The 17,212-nt window shown below is 43.8% G+C and overlaps 1 protein-coding gene and 1 long non-coding RNA gene across 31 annotated transcripts in view; one reads left to right on the top strand and one right to left on the bottom strand.

Moving 5' to 3' along the window:
* Window positions 1-847: 847 nt before the first annotated feature.
* The window catches only part of NSD1 (nuclear receptor binding SET domain protein 1), a 61,983-nt gene continuing 45,618 nt past the window's right edge, over window positions 848-17,212 (bottom strand). For all 30 annotated transcript variants that reach the window (XM_083422265.1, XM_083422267.1, XM_083422261.1 and 27 more), the window contains 9 exons: window positions 16,076-16,232; window positions 15,284-15,489; window positions 14,099-14,211; window positions 12,866-13,135; window positions 11,655-11,771; window positions 11,238-11,379; window positions 10,292-10,398; window positions 9,381-9,582; window positions 848-8,731 (listed from right to left, as the gene is read on the bottom strand). In XM_083422265.1, coding sequence (XP_083278391.1) covers window positions 6,882-8,731; window positions 9,381-9,582; window positions 10,292-10,398; window positions 11,238-11,379; window positions 11,655-11,771; window positions 12,866-13,135; window positions 14,099-14,211; window positions 15,284-15,489; window positions 16,076-16,232 — 3,164 coding nt within the window. In that variant the 3' untranslated portion in view covers window positions 848-6,881. The remainder of the gene's footprint in view (window positions 8,732-9,380; window positions 9,583-10,291; window positions 10,399-11,237; window positions 11,380-11,654; window positions 11,772-12,865; window positions 13,136-14,098; window positions 14,212-15,283; window positions 15,490-16,075; window positions 16,233-17,212) is intronic.
* LOC310669853 lies at window positions 9,595-13,589 on the top strand. The gene is made up of 3 exons (XR_014507421.1): window positions 9,595-9,719; window positions 12,497-12,554; window positions 13,319-13,589. It is a non-coding gene; the product is annotated as an uncharacterized lncRNA (long non-coding RNA).

Raw genomic sequence — 17,212 nt, forward strand, 5'->3', positions numbered from 1 at the left:
GGCTAACCTAGTGGCCTGTGGCTGGGGGAGAAGCAATTGGTAGGCACAAGGTAGGGCCCCTCACTCAGTGCACTAAAATTTGGGTGCAAAAGTATTGAAAGTGATCTTCGGGCTGTAGTTCCATTGACATCTACCTCTGTGTCAAGTTTCAAAGGCTTTATACAAGCAGCAAGAGCCCAAAAGCTTCCTAAGAGTTATTTGCTACATTGGTAATAAAGGTCCATTCTCAGGTTGATTTACCAAACCTTTAAGTCTCTATGGAAGCTGAGTTTTCAGAAGTAGTTGCTAAATGGTTAGATGCACCTCACAAGTTATAATTGAGAGCAATACAGTGGTACCTCGCAAGACGAATGCCTCGCAAGACAAAAAACTGGCAAGACGAAAGAGTTTTTTGTTTTTTGAGCTGCTTCGCAAGACGAATTTCCCTATGGGCTTGCTTCACAAGATGAAAACGTCTTGCGCCTTTTTTTTTTAAACCGTCAATGCATTCCTATGGGAAACCGTCAATGCACAGTGGTGCTTCGCAAGACGAAAAAATTCACAAGATGAAAAAACTCGCAGAACAAATTAATTTCGTCTTGCGAGGCACCACTGTATCTCAGACTTTGTATCATTCTGAAAAACCACTTCTCTCTAAGCTATAAACTACTGTTTTGATCTGGTACAAGCTGAGCAGCCCCCTCTCCATTCCCCCAGCTGTGACCCACAGAAGACCACAAATTCAAGGTCCCTACTATTCCTGGCAGCCGTATCTCTATACAAATTTACAGAGATTTCAATTTGTTTTTTAGATTAAAAAGCAGATTAGAATCTGCCGTATCTAGGCTCAATAAAATAGCACACACAGTCAAGAGCAAAGTTAAACTTTACTTTACAGTAATTGCTTTCTTTTATATACAAAGAATTACAGTACATATTTTGGGAACATTTGGGTAGGACAACTTTGTTTTTCATTGTCATAGTTTTTACACACACACAGTTAAATGAGTCAGGGGAGGAAAAATAAGAATCCACGAGCCAAAACTCTTCCTCTTCTTCTAATGTAGATACTGTAAAGCATTTCCCTTGCCGGCCATTTGTAGAGAAGGTAGATGGGAATAGGATAGCTCTGTAAAAAGACATTATGCTTGACTGTTGGTAACCACAAAAGATGCACTGAAAAGAATTCCTTCCCCATTATTCATGCAGAAATACTGCAATTATGCACTGGAGTGTCATTGCAGAACAGGACTTTCCCCAGAGGCCTTCTCCTGCAATTGCTCTGTTCAGTCACAACTCCCAGCAGAGAGTCTGGGAGAGTCAGCATGCAGCATACTGCCTGAGGGCAAAGCAATACAGCTTGGAGAAATGCAATATTTCATCTCCGTTAGCACTACACGCTACTCCATTTCTGTACCAGCAGCTAAATGAGTGGGGAGAGCTCTCCAGTCTTAGCCCTGCCCAAACCCCTTTGGAACAAAATGGGGGGGGGGGGGATGGGACTGTCAAGCGATTAGAGAAGAGTTTCTCTCTCCCAACATATTACAGACCTGAACAATTCAAAAGCACCACACCATACATTACTGAAATAAGCTGCTACAGCAAAGGAATATGCCCTGTGATGTTGCTGAGGAGAAATGGAAGGAATGGCACTTAGCTGCCCCTTGCCACATCTGCTCAGCACCCACTCAAGGGAAGAGGGTTAGTGAAATTCCATATGTTTCCAAGATGATGCTCTGCGTAGGCTGAGAAGTGTTTTCCTATGCACAAAGACCCTTGCAAGCATTCACTTTCAAGAGACCACACTGCCTCAGTAGGGAGAATAGGAACTAAGTGTCGTTTGTACACTGATCCCATCTTCCAGAAAATCAGAGTCTGGGAGCATGGGGGGCAAAAATGTGGCCATTTAAAATATAACTTCTATTCCTGCCTTCTGTCAGTACTTGAGAAATGTGCTCTGACATCTCTTGCTTTCAGACATGAAATCCAATACTTGTTAAAATCATCACATTCCCAGCATCCCTAGCCCTCTGACTCCCACGGAAGGGAATCCATCAATACCGCAAAATGTCACCACACTCAATGCATTTGTTAACAAATTCCTGTATGTTACCAGTCATGCAGATTTGGCGGAAAGGGGAAAGGCTTTATTCCATTTCAGCACAATTACGTAGGCTGCAGAATGTTTAAAATCTATTCCAAATGTTGTCACCATTATTATTATTATTATTATTATTATTATTATTATTATTATTATTACAAAAGCCTACAGCTCAGCTCCTCCATTCCAAAGTATTCATCCTAAACCAGGAGTGGGGAACCTGTGTCCCCTCTAGACACTGGCATACAATTCCTATCAGCCCGAGCTAGTAAGGCCAGGGTGAGGGGGTTGAAGTTCAACATCTGCTCTTCACCCCTGCCCTAAACCAATCAAATAACCACCTTAGTAGCCACAGCATAATGCAAAAGGTGATGCATTCTAGGAAAGTCCCATCACAGGTGCTCTTAGCAGCATGTTAGTCAATTGCACAGACAAGGAGTTTCCAAATATTTTAACATAAAGAACACTCTTTAGGCCACGACCCTGGGGTCGGAAAAGGGAAGTAATTCTTGCAACATTAAAGTGAGAGGGGCAGAGGGGAGCACTGAATAGAGGTATACCCTGTTGAGTTGCTATAAATACCCCAATTGCTCAAAAATAAACATGAACATCTTTTTAACAGACCTAGGCACTTGCAGTTGATCTAATCCCAGTCCCGTTGGCGCTCTAACTTTTGGAGAAACATCCAATAGGGAAAAGCACAGAGACAGAACACCTGATTTCTGGAGAATGATCTGCTCCATTCTGTACAGCAACTACGTATTTTTCATGTGGCAAAATTTTAATTACCTGTGAATATTTTATAAATGGGGTGGAAATTGTATTTTGTTAGCTTCATTGTAAACAATGCCAGTCAAGGGTGCAAGTACAACTACCTGACTCCACTATAGTCTATTATTCCATGAAACCTATGGAGCTAGTGTAGAATCTGGCGCTTGAGATGCTCAGGATGCTGCTGAATCATCTTTCAATTGTTTTGTGTAAAAAAAAAAAAGGTGGGGTGGGGGATTCCTGGTTTAATTTCAGATACTCATGGGTGGAGGAGAGTTGCTGGGCAAAATTTGTTGTCATACCTAGTTCTTTGCCCCTTCCCATGATTAACAGAAACAGAGTAAGTAAGTTATGAAATAAGCAAACATACACAAATCTGTTTTTTCTGCATGATTCAAATGTCACAGTATTCAATTAAGCTTTTCTTGCCACAGATCTGGCCTCTTGGCACAGATTTTCAAGCACAAAATGTGCAAAGCTCTATGTCCCACTAGACCCCAGCATTATAGCACCTTATTTTCTGCATGAAATATAGAAACATGATGGGGAGTAAGATTTGCACACCAGAAGCCGCTTGCCATGCTCACACCCCTAGCAAAGTACCACATAAGCAACAGCAGAATAGAACATGCCTGGACCATTTTAAGAAGCAGGATCAAATTTTGTTTCTGGCAGCCCAGTTCTTGGAAAGGTAGCTGATTCACACTAGGTAGAAGGGTACACAACAGGGGAAGCATTCAGGTCAAATATCTCTCCCAACACTCTCCTAGCCTGTGTCTGTTTGCATTCTGGATCCCTCAGAATCAAACAGAACTTGGCTTCTGCTTGGCCAGTGTCCCTTCCTAATTGAATGTTGTGTCTTATGGGAGTGACTGGCTCTTCCCATTTCACATAGGAAACCACCCCTGCTTTGGGTTGAAGGTGCCGATTGGGTGAGGTTCCTGCGTAGCATTTCTCTTCATCTGCACCTTGGGATTTTCTCCTTACTTACCATAACAAACCAGACACCAGCCTCCAGACTTGGAGAGATGCTATCAGTATAAAGTTGTGCTACAGGCATGCAGGTACACACACTCCACACATACATCCGTGACACTTTCTACTTCAGATGCCCAGTTTAATTGATCAGCTTCTTGTTTCTACAAAACAAGTCCTTCAGGGAGGGAGGCGGCGGCAAAACTGAATCTGTACAGAGAGGCTCTTGAGGGAAAAGGAGAAAGCAGGGCGGCAGCAGACAACAGGGGCTGAAATGCCATGCAAAAATCCAACTGACTTTAAGCAGGAGTTCCTAGATAAAGATTCTGAATGTGCTGCTGCACAGATCCCCTACTGTGTCACGTATTCTTGACCCCTAGAACCTACACTCAGGAGAATGAATGCAAAATGGACTTTTCTCTGTTTTAAAGATTTAAAACAGCCTCCACCAAAAATATTCACAGTTTATTGTTGTTGTTTTCCCATGAAACAAATAGCTAGTTAAAAACACATGACATTGCAAGAACAGAGTTGGACAAAGCAGTGCAGGCATCTTTTTGTTACAGGTACAGCTGGCTTGGGGTGGGGTCTGGCACAAAGGAAGCCCTAAACACACAATCTACACGACAAAGTCCAGCTCACGGGAAGGCCTAAATATGTAAAATTTAGAGCTTTATTATTATTATTTTCCACACATGAGAAATATTTAACATACTGAACCTCGTGATTGGTTTGGCTTGCTTGTTTAAAAAGGTGATCTTTTTGTTTTAAAAAAGGTTTTTAGTAAAATGCCCTTGGCTTCTTGTTTCTGTCTCGTTCAGAAGAGTTGTCCTGTTTCCCTTTGTGCAGGAGTCACGCAGAAACCAAAATGTACTTGCATTTCCCCATTTTCAGCAATAAGCAACCGCTGAGCCTGCAGGTCTTCGAGGAAAACCAATGTTAAGAACTAAGATTCCATTAGCTATAACGCTTTGCAAAGTCACTAGCTTTGGAGAGAGAGGAAAATGATTCAGGGAGAAGATGAGATGCACAGTGGTGGTGGTGGGGGAATGTTTTGTAGTGCCCAGCAGGTACCATCATTGTGGAAAGCCAGCATTGAAAAAAGTATTGGGTCAGAATTTGAACTGCCACTGTATAGGCTCAATTGTACTACTATTGCAATTCTACAGAGGATCTGAATACCCCAATGATATATGCTTCAAAGTAAGAGGATCAGGGTTTACATAGAAACCAGAACTTCTGCTTTGTGCAAAAAAAAACAACAACACCTGGAAATCTAAAAAGGGCAAATTAGGAGCTGGCCAAATTTGCTGCTTGAAGCTGAAGCATGACAGACTGTGTGACTTCAGCTATCCAGGCCAACAGAACATGAAAAGGAGGCAAAAGTTAGAAGGAAAGGGTGTGTGGGTAGGTGTGTGTGTGTGTGTGTGTGTGTGTGAGAGAGAGAGAGAGAGAGAGAGAGAGAGAGAGAGAGAGAGAGAGAGATTGTTAAGCTGCTTCCAGACATCAGTGTGTCTTAATTGAAACCACCAAGTGAAATATTGGCCTGGTATGCTTGCTTGTCTCTCCTACAGCCAAGATATGAAGAAACCTAGACATATTCAGGGCCAAGTAAGCAGTAACTTCTCTGATCCTCAATATAGCTCATCAACAATATCTAACCAGCACCATAACAAGCTGCATTTATGTCTGGTTGGGTAACAATAACTGCTTCCACCAGAGTTATGCATAATACCAGCCTGGCTACGCACCAGGCATAAAGCGCTGCACTGACTGGGAAAGAGAGATGAAGAAAGGAAGCGAGATCTAAGCCAGCTGCTGCAGCCCTTAGTGTTCCAGTGTGAGAACTATGACCTCCGCTACTTCTGTTTCTGACATGCAGATATTCTTCAGTGTAGCTCAGTTAAATTCAAGTTTTTGTTTCAGTATTTTTTGGTAAGATGGGAAATACTTTAAGCTGGAGACTAATCAAGGTAAGATTAATAAAACACGCTTTCTATCCTGGAAACATTTATTCTCAAATGGGCTATTAGTTCTGTTCCGCCTTCTGAGGTGATATACTTTAGCCAGAGGAATGCACCCCAAATAGTTAGGACTACTGTAAACAATGCAAACATGATTCCTAAGCAACTGCTTGTAAGGGGGGGGGGATTAGTTTCATTTGTCCAAAAACACTAATAATTCTTGTTTCAAAGACTGAAAAAAGTTAGGTAACAGCAATGATGCACCACAAAAATTCAGAAGAGAGATTGACTCATTTGTCTAACCTGCTGTTGCCTTTAGTGGTCAAAATTCTGCCTATGTGGGGGCTTTGACTTTACTGTGCTAGAGATCCAAGTCCCAGGATAAGAATGCTAGCAGATGGTATCTCTGAATTTCTTTTCCCCCCACCTCCAATTATAAGGTCTGTGAAGGAGCTTCAGCTGTTCACAGAGGAGCTAACTTCAAGTAACGTTTCTTCAAAAAGCACCTGTATTTGTTGTGCCCTGGCAGCATATTCTCAAGCAAAACACTCTCCTAAAAGAACTTTGAGAAATGAAAACTAGGGAGGAAACTGTCAGGTCCCTTCGCTTCGCTTCTCCAGTGACGGGATTCCATCAGTTGAATTGTTTAGGAAATGCAAGGTGCCAGTACAGAATGGCTGGCTTGCAACTAGTGAGATGGAATGAAGCTACTTCTTTGGAACGGTGTAGGAGCTAATCTAGGAGACACACCATTAATGCACGCCTGTCACTCAGACATGCAAGGTTAGTAATTTTGATTATTTCAATGGAATTAGAGATTGTTATCCACAGTGGATTCCTTTATTTCAGCTTTATTGTTTCCAAAATGAAGACGGAACAGGCCATCTACATTCTTGCTGCTTGACTGGGCATCGTTCGGATTTAGGTAAATGTAGGTGGGTAGTTTGGGTGGGATGTTGGAAGGTCAAGGATCTGGGGAAGTGAATTTTTTTTTAAAAAAAAAAACCCCAAGAAACAAAATACCCTTCCCCATACAATAAAAAAACAAACAAAACAAAAATAGTGACCCGTCTGGCCTCGAACTGGCTTCACTAAGGTTTAGACTCAGTAGGTTCATGGCCAGGGGAATCCTGGTTCAGTACTAGCACCACGTTTTGTTCAGACAAAGGCAAAATGTCCTGCCCCACAGGCGTTTGTGCTTTCCCAGAGAGCCAAGAGATCTGCTCCAACGTTTGAATGTTTCTGGGCAGCCACGGTGCCTGTCCAGAAGGCAGTGGAGCTTCTCTCGCAGGCCAAAGGGGTTGTTCAAATGCACACAATCTATCTGTGGGCCAAAATGGCTGCTCCGTGGAAGGTGCAGATGCGGCTTCTTGGCCTGAGCAAAGACTGTGCTCAGGAGACTGCAGTTTCTCAGCTGTCCAAAGCGATTGCTCCACCGATTGCAGTCCTTTCGCACTATGCCAAGGGGTCTGTTCGTGTATTTGAAAATTCTCTAGAGGGCGGGCTGCTTGCCCAACATAGCCCGAAAATTTCCCTGTAGGCCTGCAAGGCTGCTCCTCGGATACAGATGTCCGCTCTTTCTGCTGAGGAGTCTGCTCCACGGTCACAGAGCCTCTTTCTTTTGGCTGAGCGTTCTGGTCAACAGGCCTCAGTGCTTTCTCTGAAAGCAAAGGCCTCAGGCTTAGTGGGGAAGGAAGCTGAGGCCTCAGACCTGTGGTAGTGGAAGGCTTGTCTGATGGCATGGGCCGAGCATCTGCTGGGGTAGAAACCCTGTTGGGCGGCTGTGGCTGTGGGGCTACAGGAGTGGCTGGCTTTTCTGATGGTTTAGACCTCAGGGCTATGGGGGTGACTGGTCTGACCACTGGCTGAGATCGTAGGCTCAGTGGAGCAACAGACTTGCCCGAGGGCTTGGGTGTTGGGCCAAGAGAAATGGGCCTGTCCAGTGGCTGAGGCCTTGGAGATTCAGGATCAGCAGGCTTGTCCAATGCCTGGAGCTTTGGTATCTCTGCAGCAGGAGGTTCCTCCGAATTCTGAGACCTGGGTATGCCTGCAGTAGGTGACAGTTCTGACTTCTTGGATCCTGGTGGTTTCACTGTGGAGTTTTTGTCTGTTGTCTGAGGTCCCAATGCCTCCGGAGCAGGTGGCTTGTCCTGAGGTCCTGGTGCCTCTCCAGTGACCGGCTTGTCTGATAGCTGTGACTCATGAGCTACTGTGGAGGATAGCTTTTCTGATGGTTGTGACTTCTGGGCAACAGCAGAAGCCTGTTTTTCAGAGGGCTGTAACCTCAGGGCCACCGTGGAGGGCGATTTTTCTGAGGGATGTAGCCTGAGCGCCACGGCAGAGAGCGGCTTATCTGACGACTGCAACCTAAGGGCAAGGGCTGAGGATAACTTGTCTGAGGGCTTTAACCTCAGGGACAGGGTGGAGGGCAATTTGTCTGAGGGTTTTAAACTCAGGGACAGGGTGGAGGGCAGCTTGTCTGATGGTTGTAGCCTCAGTGCCACGGTGGAGGGTGCTTTATCTGAGGACTGCAGCTTCAGCGCGACAGAGGAAGGCTGCTTGTCTGAGGACTTTAGCCTCAGAGCCATTGAAGAGGAAGGTGGCTTATCTGAGGGTTGCAGCCTCAGGGCCACAGTCAGAGGTAGCCTCTCTGACGGCTGAGATTTCGGGCCTGTAGCCGCAGGCTGCTCATCTGATGGCTGAGTGTTTTGGCAGCCAGCTGCCGATTCTGTGGAAGGCGCATACTCACGAATCTCTCCTGGCTCTAGAGGGTTAGGTCCGCATGGATCATGTTCTGTGCAGGACAGGCGTCCGTCCAGTTTAGAGATGAAGAGCATGCCCTCCCGGTGCTGCTTGCAAAAGGACCTGGGGCACATCTCGCAGAAGGAAGCTGCCTCTTTGCTGCACACGTCACACTGGTGCCAAGGGCATTCCCATTTCCCTGCAGCACAGAAAAATAAGGCGCAGCTTAAGAGGAGGTGAGAAATTCAGATCGGCGAATGGCTGAAATCAACAAGAAAGCAAGCCTGGACTAACCCTGGAGGTTGCTAAGGGAATATCATCCAAAACAGCTCTAGTTTACCAGGCATCCATTTGCCATCATAAACTATTTTGCAGTTATGTAAAATGCAGGAACCCCACTCAGCATGCTTGTTTGGTCATTCAGTTCTAACCACTGTGTTTCAAGTTAGTTTTGGTTCAAGCAACAACAAAAAAAGTAATGATTTAAATCAAGTTTTCAAACTTAGCAAACTAAGCTGGTGGAACTTCCTTTTCTTTGGTCTTTTGTCCACACCAAACAAGCACTCCACTCAGAGATGGTATGCTTCTGAATGCCAGTTGCTGGGGAACATGAATGAGGAGAGTGTTGTTGCACTCAGGTGCTGCTTCTGGGCTTCCACTGTGAGAACAAGATGCTGGACTAGATAGGCCTTTGTTCTGATGCGGCTGGGCTCTCCTCCTGGTTTTATTATATGAATTGTCACCAGCTGCTAAGTTTGGGAGGCATCATTTCTCGCTCGAGGCTAGTGCTATCGATGCAGCTGTTATACTTAAGTTTCTATGAACAACAGTGAGAATACATGACTGACCTGCAGGACGCCTGGTCAGATTGAGGCAGTCAGCATGGTACACCTTTGGGCAGCCTGGCCTCTTACAGGAAACCAGCTGCCCTCCATCCCCGCAGCTGAAACATTCATCCTCACGCTCCTTCATAATCTCTGCTTGGGATTTGCGCTTCCCATGCCGCCTCTTGAACTTCTTGGACTTCTCTTCAGAGGCAGGGGGCTGGTTCTGGAGACAAAACAATGCCACTGAGTAAATGCTCAAAGGGAAGAAATCCCTGTCCTCATACCTCTGTCTGTTAAACTTCTTTAGCTGACTTGATGAAAGACCCCAAGGAAAACAGCTGCAATCACAATTCTTGAGGGGTAAGTAAACAGTTCAATTCTGAATAGGCCATATGATAAGATTATTTTTTCCTACTATGAATAAACCCAGAGTTTCCCCAGCTATGGAAGTTCCTAACAAACGTATATTCATTTTGGACACATTGGAAGTTTTACATTCATCCTGGCCATTGTGTCAGGAAAACAACAACAACAACAACAACAACAACAACAACGTATTATTCATATGCTGCCCATCTAACAGGGTTGCCTCAGTCACTCTGGGTGGCTTCCAACAAATTAAAACATCCAACAAAGTAAAACGTCAAACATTAAAAACTTCCCTATACAGTGATTAATGTTATTAGCACAGATCTCTCCTGGCGTTGGCTTTTTTCCAGTCCCCCCCCCCCCCCGCCATTTTCATCTGATTTAAGCAATGCAGAGTGGGTCTTAAAGGGGTGTCATTGTTATCAACAGCAATAGCAATCACACAGTAACTTGGAGAGTAGTATACTGAAGAGAAAAAGATTCCTTTAAATTAAGTAAAAAATGAACCCCAAGCAATTCAAAGGGCAGCTGAAGGAAGAAATCTAAATAAGGGTTTGAAATACCTTTGGTCTTACTCCAAGGAAACCACTGCAGTTTGGAGCACCACATTTGCAAACTGTCTTCCCATTCCCCAAACACTCCAGGTTGTAGTTGAAAGTCAGCTCAGTCCCTGGTAATCAGAGAAATCAATGAGACCCATTTGGATTGTAATAGGCTTTGCTAAACCTGAAGTTCTAGAACTGGGATGAAAGATTAAAAACAAACAAGAAAAACCAATCACCCCCCCCCCAAAAAAAGATGTGTAAATGCTGAGGAGAATCTGCTGCTTCTACTTTCCCTTGCATGTGCTGAAATTCCAGTGCACGCTTGCAACAAAGGTCTATGACTTAGTATAATTGCATTACCTTACCTCCCGAGGATGAAATTTCAACAAGCAGGATGAAATTTCCTACATTGTGAATATAGTACAAATACACAGATAGAAGAACATACCTTCCACCAAATAGCCACCTGTCAGGGATGCTGTATTGTATCTTGCACTGAGCAGAGGGTTGGGAAATGACTTCAAAATACTACTCCCAACTCTTTGATTCTATGACAGCCACTACTTTTTAAAGCTTTCTGCTATATGTAATGTATGGTGAACACAGAGATACGTGTCGCTCACTGTGAAGAAGTATCTCAACGTTTTACATGCAAACACTCAGTTAGGAATCCAACATAGTGCTATGGCAATTGTTCCATCAGCTCAAGCTTTGCAGATTGTGAGCCCCCCTCTGCTCCCCCCACATGCAGTTCTGGGGGTTTTCTTGACCCCCCACCACAAAGCCAATTTCAGTGAGAGGATGGGAAAAGAAGGGAAGTGCTACTGAATCAGCAGAAGTCCTTGAAAAGACTTCCATTAGTGGGACTCATTAGTTAAACCTGCCCTCAGGCTGCGGACTTTCACTTCTTGATACATACACCAAAATATCAGAAACAAGGCTACTAATCATTAGGGCTCCTTACCAGCTTTGATATTTATGAGCGCAAAAAGGCCAACCCGAGTATCTCCATTCACTGACCACTTCTGTGTCTCACAATTTGGCTGGCAGCAATGGTTCATAAATCGAGCATAATTGCCTTTTGGTCCAGCATCAATTATTCGATCCTAAAAAGCACAGGAAAGAACTCAGCCTTTCAAAACACAGCCAGAACTTTATTCTTAGCTATAAGCAGTGCAATACAGATATGGAATGCTCTAAGAAACTTGAGGGTTGGGGGAAGATGTCTTTCCAAGAAAGCACACACACACACAAATCAGGTGGTCTTGCAATCTAAAACCAATGCCAACAGAAGGCACAGTATCTTAATTTATTGCTTCAAACGTACATGAACTAGCAGTATTTTACTTCAGATATAGAAAACAGGAATGTTTTCACACACCTTGTCCAAAGTTAGCATATAAAAGTTGGTGATATCATGCTCTTGGGCATAGCGGATTCTGGCCCGGCATTCCTCCTCATCTATCAGCTCCCCCACATATTCGTTGACAAACTCACCCTGAAAGTGTGGAAGTGGGAAGAGATGAGAGAACAACAAATAGTACTCTGAATACAAAGCCAAGACCAGCCAAACTCAGGGGGTTTGGGGATGGGAAGAGATACACATAGGAAACAAATGAACAAAACACACACCCACTAAAACAAAAGTTACTAATTCATAGCTTTTCATGGAAACCCAAATCTTTAGTGCTTTTTGGAAGGCGAGCCTGAGGAGGCACCATCTCTATTTTAGGTACAGAACTGCATTCCTTAATAAAACATACTAGAGCATCATAACTATCAGTTTTATTACAAACTGGTTTCTTTTGACCTAGACCACTGCTCTTTGTAGTCTGGTATGCCTGTCACACTATGCCAACCCATGGCCTCCAAAAAAGAAAACTGTGAGTGCTTAGTGCCTCCCTAACCCTCCTACTGCTGTGCTGAGCTAAATCATAACTAACCACGAGAAGTAGCCAAGGTTTAGGGCTCATGGTTTGCCTAGGAGAGCTGAAATTCAGCAATTCAAGCATTTACAATAGTTACTTTTTACAACAGTAAAAACTGCAAATGCAGACATCGCCTTAATAGAACTTTTGTTTAGTAATCCACTCAGTTTAAATATGGGGTTTAAGATCCCTTTACTTAGATGGGTATTAATTAAGGATGGTTTTGGTGTAAGAAAATGTGGGGGTTAGAAACAGACTAATGAGCAGTCCTTTCCATCTGTTTTGTAAAACACAGAAGTGTGATGAAAAGCTGGGCACTCAAGAATTTGTGGTGTAGGATGAAAAGCAGAGAGGTAAGCAATACTACTCATCTGGGGAAATCCTGACATATATTGATTTCTGCTAAATCTAGTTCAGATTGTTTCAAGGTTCCATTAACACAGAACCCAACTTATATATGGGAAGGCAAAGACTGACTATATATTTAGGTAACCATGGGAAACAAACTCCTACCACATGTATGTCTCAGACAGGAATAATGACTCATTTCTTGTCTTTGTAAATTTTATGCTTTAAGAAAGAAAAACTAAATTCAGTTATAGAAAGTGTGGGATGTTGAAACTAAACTTGGGGAAGAATTAAGACAGCAAAAAAACAAACATACCTTTTTAATGTCTCTTTTGGCTTGCAAGCCCCAGCCTCTTGCCAGCGTGCGGAATATTTCCACTTCAGGATACTGCCTTTTGGTAAAACACTGGTTTTGGCAACGTTCCCCAGCAGGGCAGACAGCAGGGTGACACTCATAGAGCAGCATGCGATTAATACACTCGGAGTCTAGGCCACAGGGGTTTTCATCAGCCGGCTTGCAGTTGCAACGTGGGATCTCAGACAAGTCTGCAGTGAAGATCTGCACTTTGCCTACAGGCCGGTTCACCTTTAAATACAGATATAAGCCACCAAGTAAATCGGCTGGCCTAGCTAAATTGTACATCACCGGAATGCAGAAATGTAGACTACATACATGGAAATCAGAAACAACTTTTGCTACGGAGATACTTGTTGAAATGGGTCAATACTGCACTTTCATGTATATTGTTAATCTTTATTATTGTTTCAGCTGCAACTCTTCTACCAGCATAGAAAATGCAGCACTTTAATCAGCTATTGTAATGGTGTTCAATAGTGTGAAGTGATCGTTTCCCAGGGTGGGACAGAAAGAACATACAAGTTCACACAGCAAGGAGACTCCCTTCCTTTCAACAGGATTTTATACACCAAAGATTTACTGCAGGTCAGCAAAGAGTTGAAGTTCATGTGGCCAATAGCTGACCTCATAGTTTACACTGGGATTAAAACATAGGTAAAACTCAATGTTGCACTACAGTGAACACCCCATCAACACAAGCATTGCACTTTGCCAGACAGAATGATCCCCCCCAGCACTTCTGGGGGTTCTCCCAACCCCCTTAGACCCAATTCAGCGGGTGTGGAGGGGAAGGAGAGGAGGGAAAAGTCCTCTTGTGCAAGTGGAAATCCTCACACAGGGCTTGCACTGACGTGACTTGTTAGGTGAATCTTGCCATGTGAATCTGTGGTACCACGAAAAACAGCTTGTGTGCTTCCTTTAAAGTCTAAAGGAAATGTTTCACAGTGGACAGATTGTACAGGTTTCAGCTTTTGCGGTGTAGTGGCAGGTGGCAAGATATGAAAAAAAGATTGGCAAGGGAAGTGTATAGTTAAGAGCACGTCCTGGTCAGCATTAGCAATGGTTAAGACTTGTGCCTTCATTATGTCTAAGGATGGAGCACACAGTCCCATAGCCCAACCACCTTCAAGGGATTGGGGGCAACACATGTGCGCAAGGCCCGCCATCTGCTATCATGTCCTGCATCCTCACCTTGATATGTTTGTAAGGAGGGGGCTTCTTATCATTCTTTTTGTCTTCCTGTAGCTGCCTCAGTTCCTTCTGTGTTTTCAGCTCTTCAAACCTCACAGCAGCTTCCTGCAGAGCTAAATTAAGAAAACTTCCTCATTATATATGAACAGACATTCAGTCACTTTTATATATGCACTTACATGAAAATATGCTGAAGTGAGGCACCAGTAACAGACGGGACAGGAAACAGCAGCCACAAAGAGGATTCTCTAGGATTCACAGTCTGTAGCAAAACTGAGAACAGTACTGAGATTTCCATACTCCCAGGCAGTAGCCAGAAAACTTTAGCATGCCTTTGTTTCAGGATTGCAAAAAGTAAAGACATTGTTTTGTGTAACTTAAGCTTCTTGAAAATTTGTTTTATCCCTACATCTTAAAGCTAGATAGACACCAATCCCCATCTACTCCTTGCTGAGTTCTTACATCAAGAAATTTCACTTCAGGAAAGATTAAAAACAACAACAGGGACTCAGTTCCGGCCTCTCAACACACTTTAGCTCAATTTGTATGTCACAGTAAACCACAGCTAATAGTTCACCAGGAATATGGAAATCGCTCCCACTTTATTCCATCCAGTAGCAAGTGGAACAACAAACTATAATCCCTGATTTAGTGTTATGTTTCAACCATGTACGCCAAGAGTTGTGGTTTGTTGCTCCTGCTCACTAGCAGAAGGGGGAAAATGGGGAGCAAGCTGCACACTCATGGTAAAGAATTAAACATTGTTTACCATTACATGCAAATGCACCCACAGTTTGAGGTTCTGGATGGACAAAGTATAGTTTAGAACTACTTGTCTGCTTAGTGCTTCTGCGTCTAGGCCCAGTGGCCTTTGGAGGCAAAGCAATAGTTATAACTATAGTTTGTTTGCTTAGCAGAAACTATGGTTTGCAAACCTATTTCAAACCACAGCTTCCAATTCTGGTGTGCCGACCACTCACAAACCACTGTTCCTCAATTCAGACATCATGACAAACCAAAGTTGCTCAATCTATAATTCTAGCCAGGGCTATTTCTGAAGTATAATGATGCCAGAATCTATTCTTTTTTTCCTAATGCAGCATCTTATTTCCCTGAGAACACAGAAAAAGATGGGATTCATTGCTAACTTTCATGGTTACATTAGAGTAAAAGAAAATGGGTTACCCTTCTTGTAAATGCCATCAACTCCCTTTGCCATCTTGTCCTTGCTGCTCACATCTCCTTCCATATAGGGAAATACTCGAGCTTGGTGGGTCCAAAGGTAATCATTTGATCCGAAAAAAAGCACAGGAAATTCACCGATGACATGCTTCATTTTCTGGATGTTGACAGGGATGGTCCTAGGGTGGCAAATCTCAGCTGGCCACCACCTGGAAATGAACAAAGGCAAGAAAAACAGATGAGCCCATGGATAAATTTCTGGAATGTCTGTTTCCTAGATCCACTCCTTTGGAGATGAATAATTTGTGTGTGTGTGTGTGTGTGCGCGCGTGCGCGTTTGCTAACCTAACCATGGCATAACAGGAACCCACATTAGTAGAAGACTTTGCATATTCTATTAGCATTGTGGAAACAACTGTAAGGGCAGCAGCAGCCATGCTGGTAAGAATACACATAAAGGTGAGGAGCGGTCCCCTCCTGACATTGTGAATACAGTAGTACCTTGGGTTACAGACGCTTCAGGTTACAGACTCCTCTAACCCAGAAATAGTACCTCAGGTTAACAACTTTGTTTCAGGATGAAAACAGAAATCGTGTGGCGGCAGCAGGAGGCCCCATTAGCTAAAGTTGTACCTCAGGTTAAGAACAGACCTCCAGAACGAATTAAGTTCTTAACCTGAGGTAGCACTGTATTAACAACATTAGCAAAGCAAAAATGAGCAGTAGCAACAAGCTTTCACAAGAGACAACTGAAATCTTTTAAATATAACAGAATTTGCCTTCTTTCACTCTCACCTGTAACGTCCCACTTTAACCCAGACCACCTCCTTGTAGTGTGGCTTCTTGCCAGCTTTGCAGTCGTTACAGTACCAGCTCCCCTCTGGCATGTCAATGTTCAGACACTCCCTGTGGAATGCGGCAGGGCAGGATTCACAGCACAGAAGGCTTCCACCTGTGAGAAAGAAAGGCAGGCATGTCAGGGACAGAACCACAGGAACACCCATGAACAGTATCACATTAAAAGGGGAGTTCATCCTATCCAGACCTCAACTCCCACTTCAGTTCTTTAAATGGAAAATGGGTCAAAAGAGGGTTGTGCTGGTCTCCAGAATAAGGTTAACTTCACCCCCCCAGGTATCAATTTTATTGTAAAGGTCTCAACTGTGTCAAAGCCAATGCAATATGTCAGTGCTAAACCCAATTGTATCTACTTGCCACAACATTTACTTTTTTCCACTACTTCATCTGAGGTGTTATACATGACAAGGAGGCAGTTAGGCCAGTCTTCGCTCACAGAAAGGGGGATGGTGAAAAGGGGGAAGTCAACCACGTATACGGCCCTAAGCTCTATGGAAGAAGGGCTTCAGCCCCATATTCGGTCTCATTTGCTGTCCCTGCTATGTCAGCAAGCTTAGCAAACATATATATTACATTTTGTTTCAGTGGCTTTATGACTTGTGGCCCATCCCACTAACATGACCACTGCCTTTAGATACAGTGGTACCTCGGGTTACAGACACTTCAGATTGCAGACTCCGCTAACCCAGAAATAGTACCTTGGGTTAAGAACCTTGCCTCAGGATGAGAACAGAAATCACGTGGTGGCAGTGCGGCAGCAGCGGGAGGCCCCATTAGCTAAAGTAGTACCTCAGGTTAAGAACAGTTTCAGGTTAAGAAAGGACCTCCAGAACAAATTAAGTTCTTAACCCGAGGTACCACTGTACTGCATTCTATGGAAGGCCCATTGCCTTCTTTTGGCTGCTTCCCTCTCCCTTAAGTCCAAAGTAGGGACGCCCAGAGATGATCCTGACTGTATACCTCAGTCCGGCAATATGTTTCACTTAGACAAAGGACAGCATCGTGATCATTGTATCATGTTGTGGTAAAGAGCTGCTAGATTAGGCTGCCCCCTCACTTCCTCAACAACATCCT

The sequence above is a fragment of the Podarcis tiliguerta genome, assembly GCF_965153285.1.
Source record: "Podarcis tiliguerta genome assembly, chromosome: 2".
NCBI classification, from domain to species: Eukaryota; Metazoa; Chordata; class Lepidosauria; order Squamata; family Lacertidae; genus Podarcis; species Podarcis tiliguerta.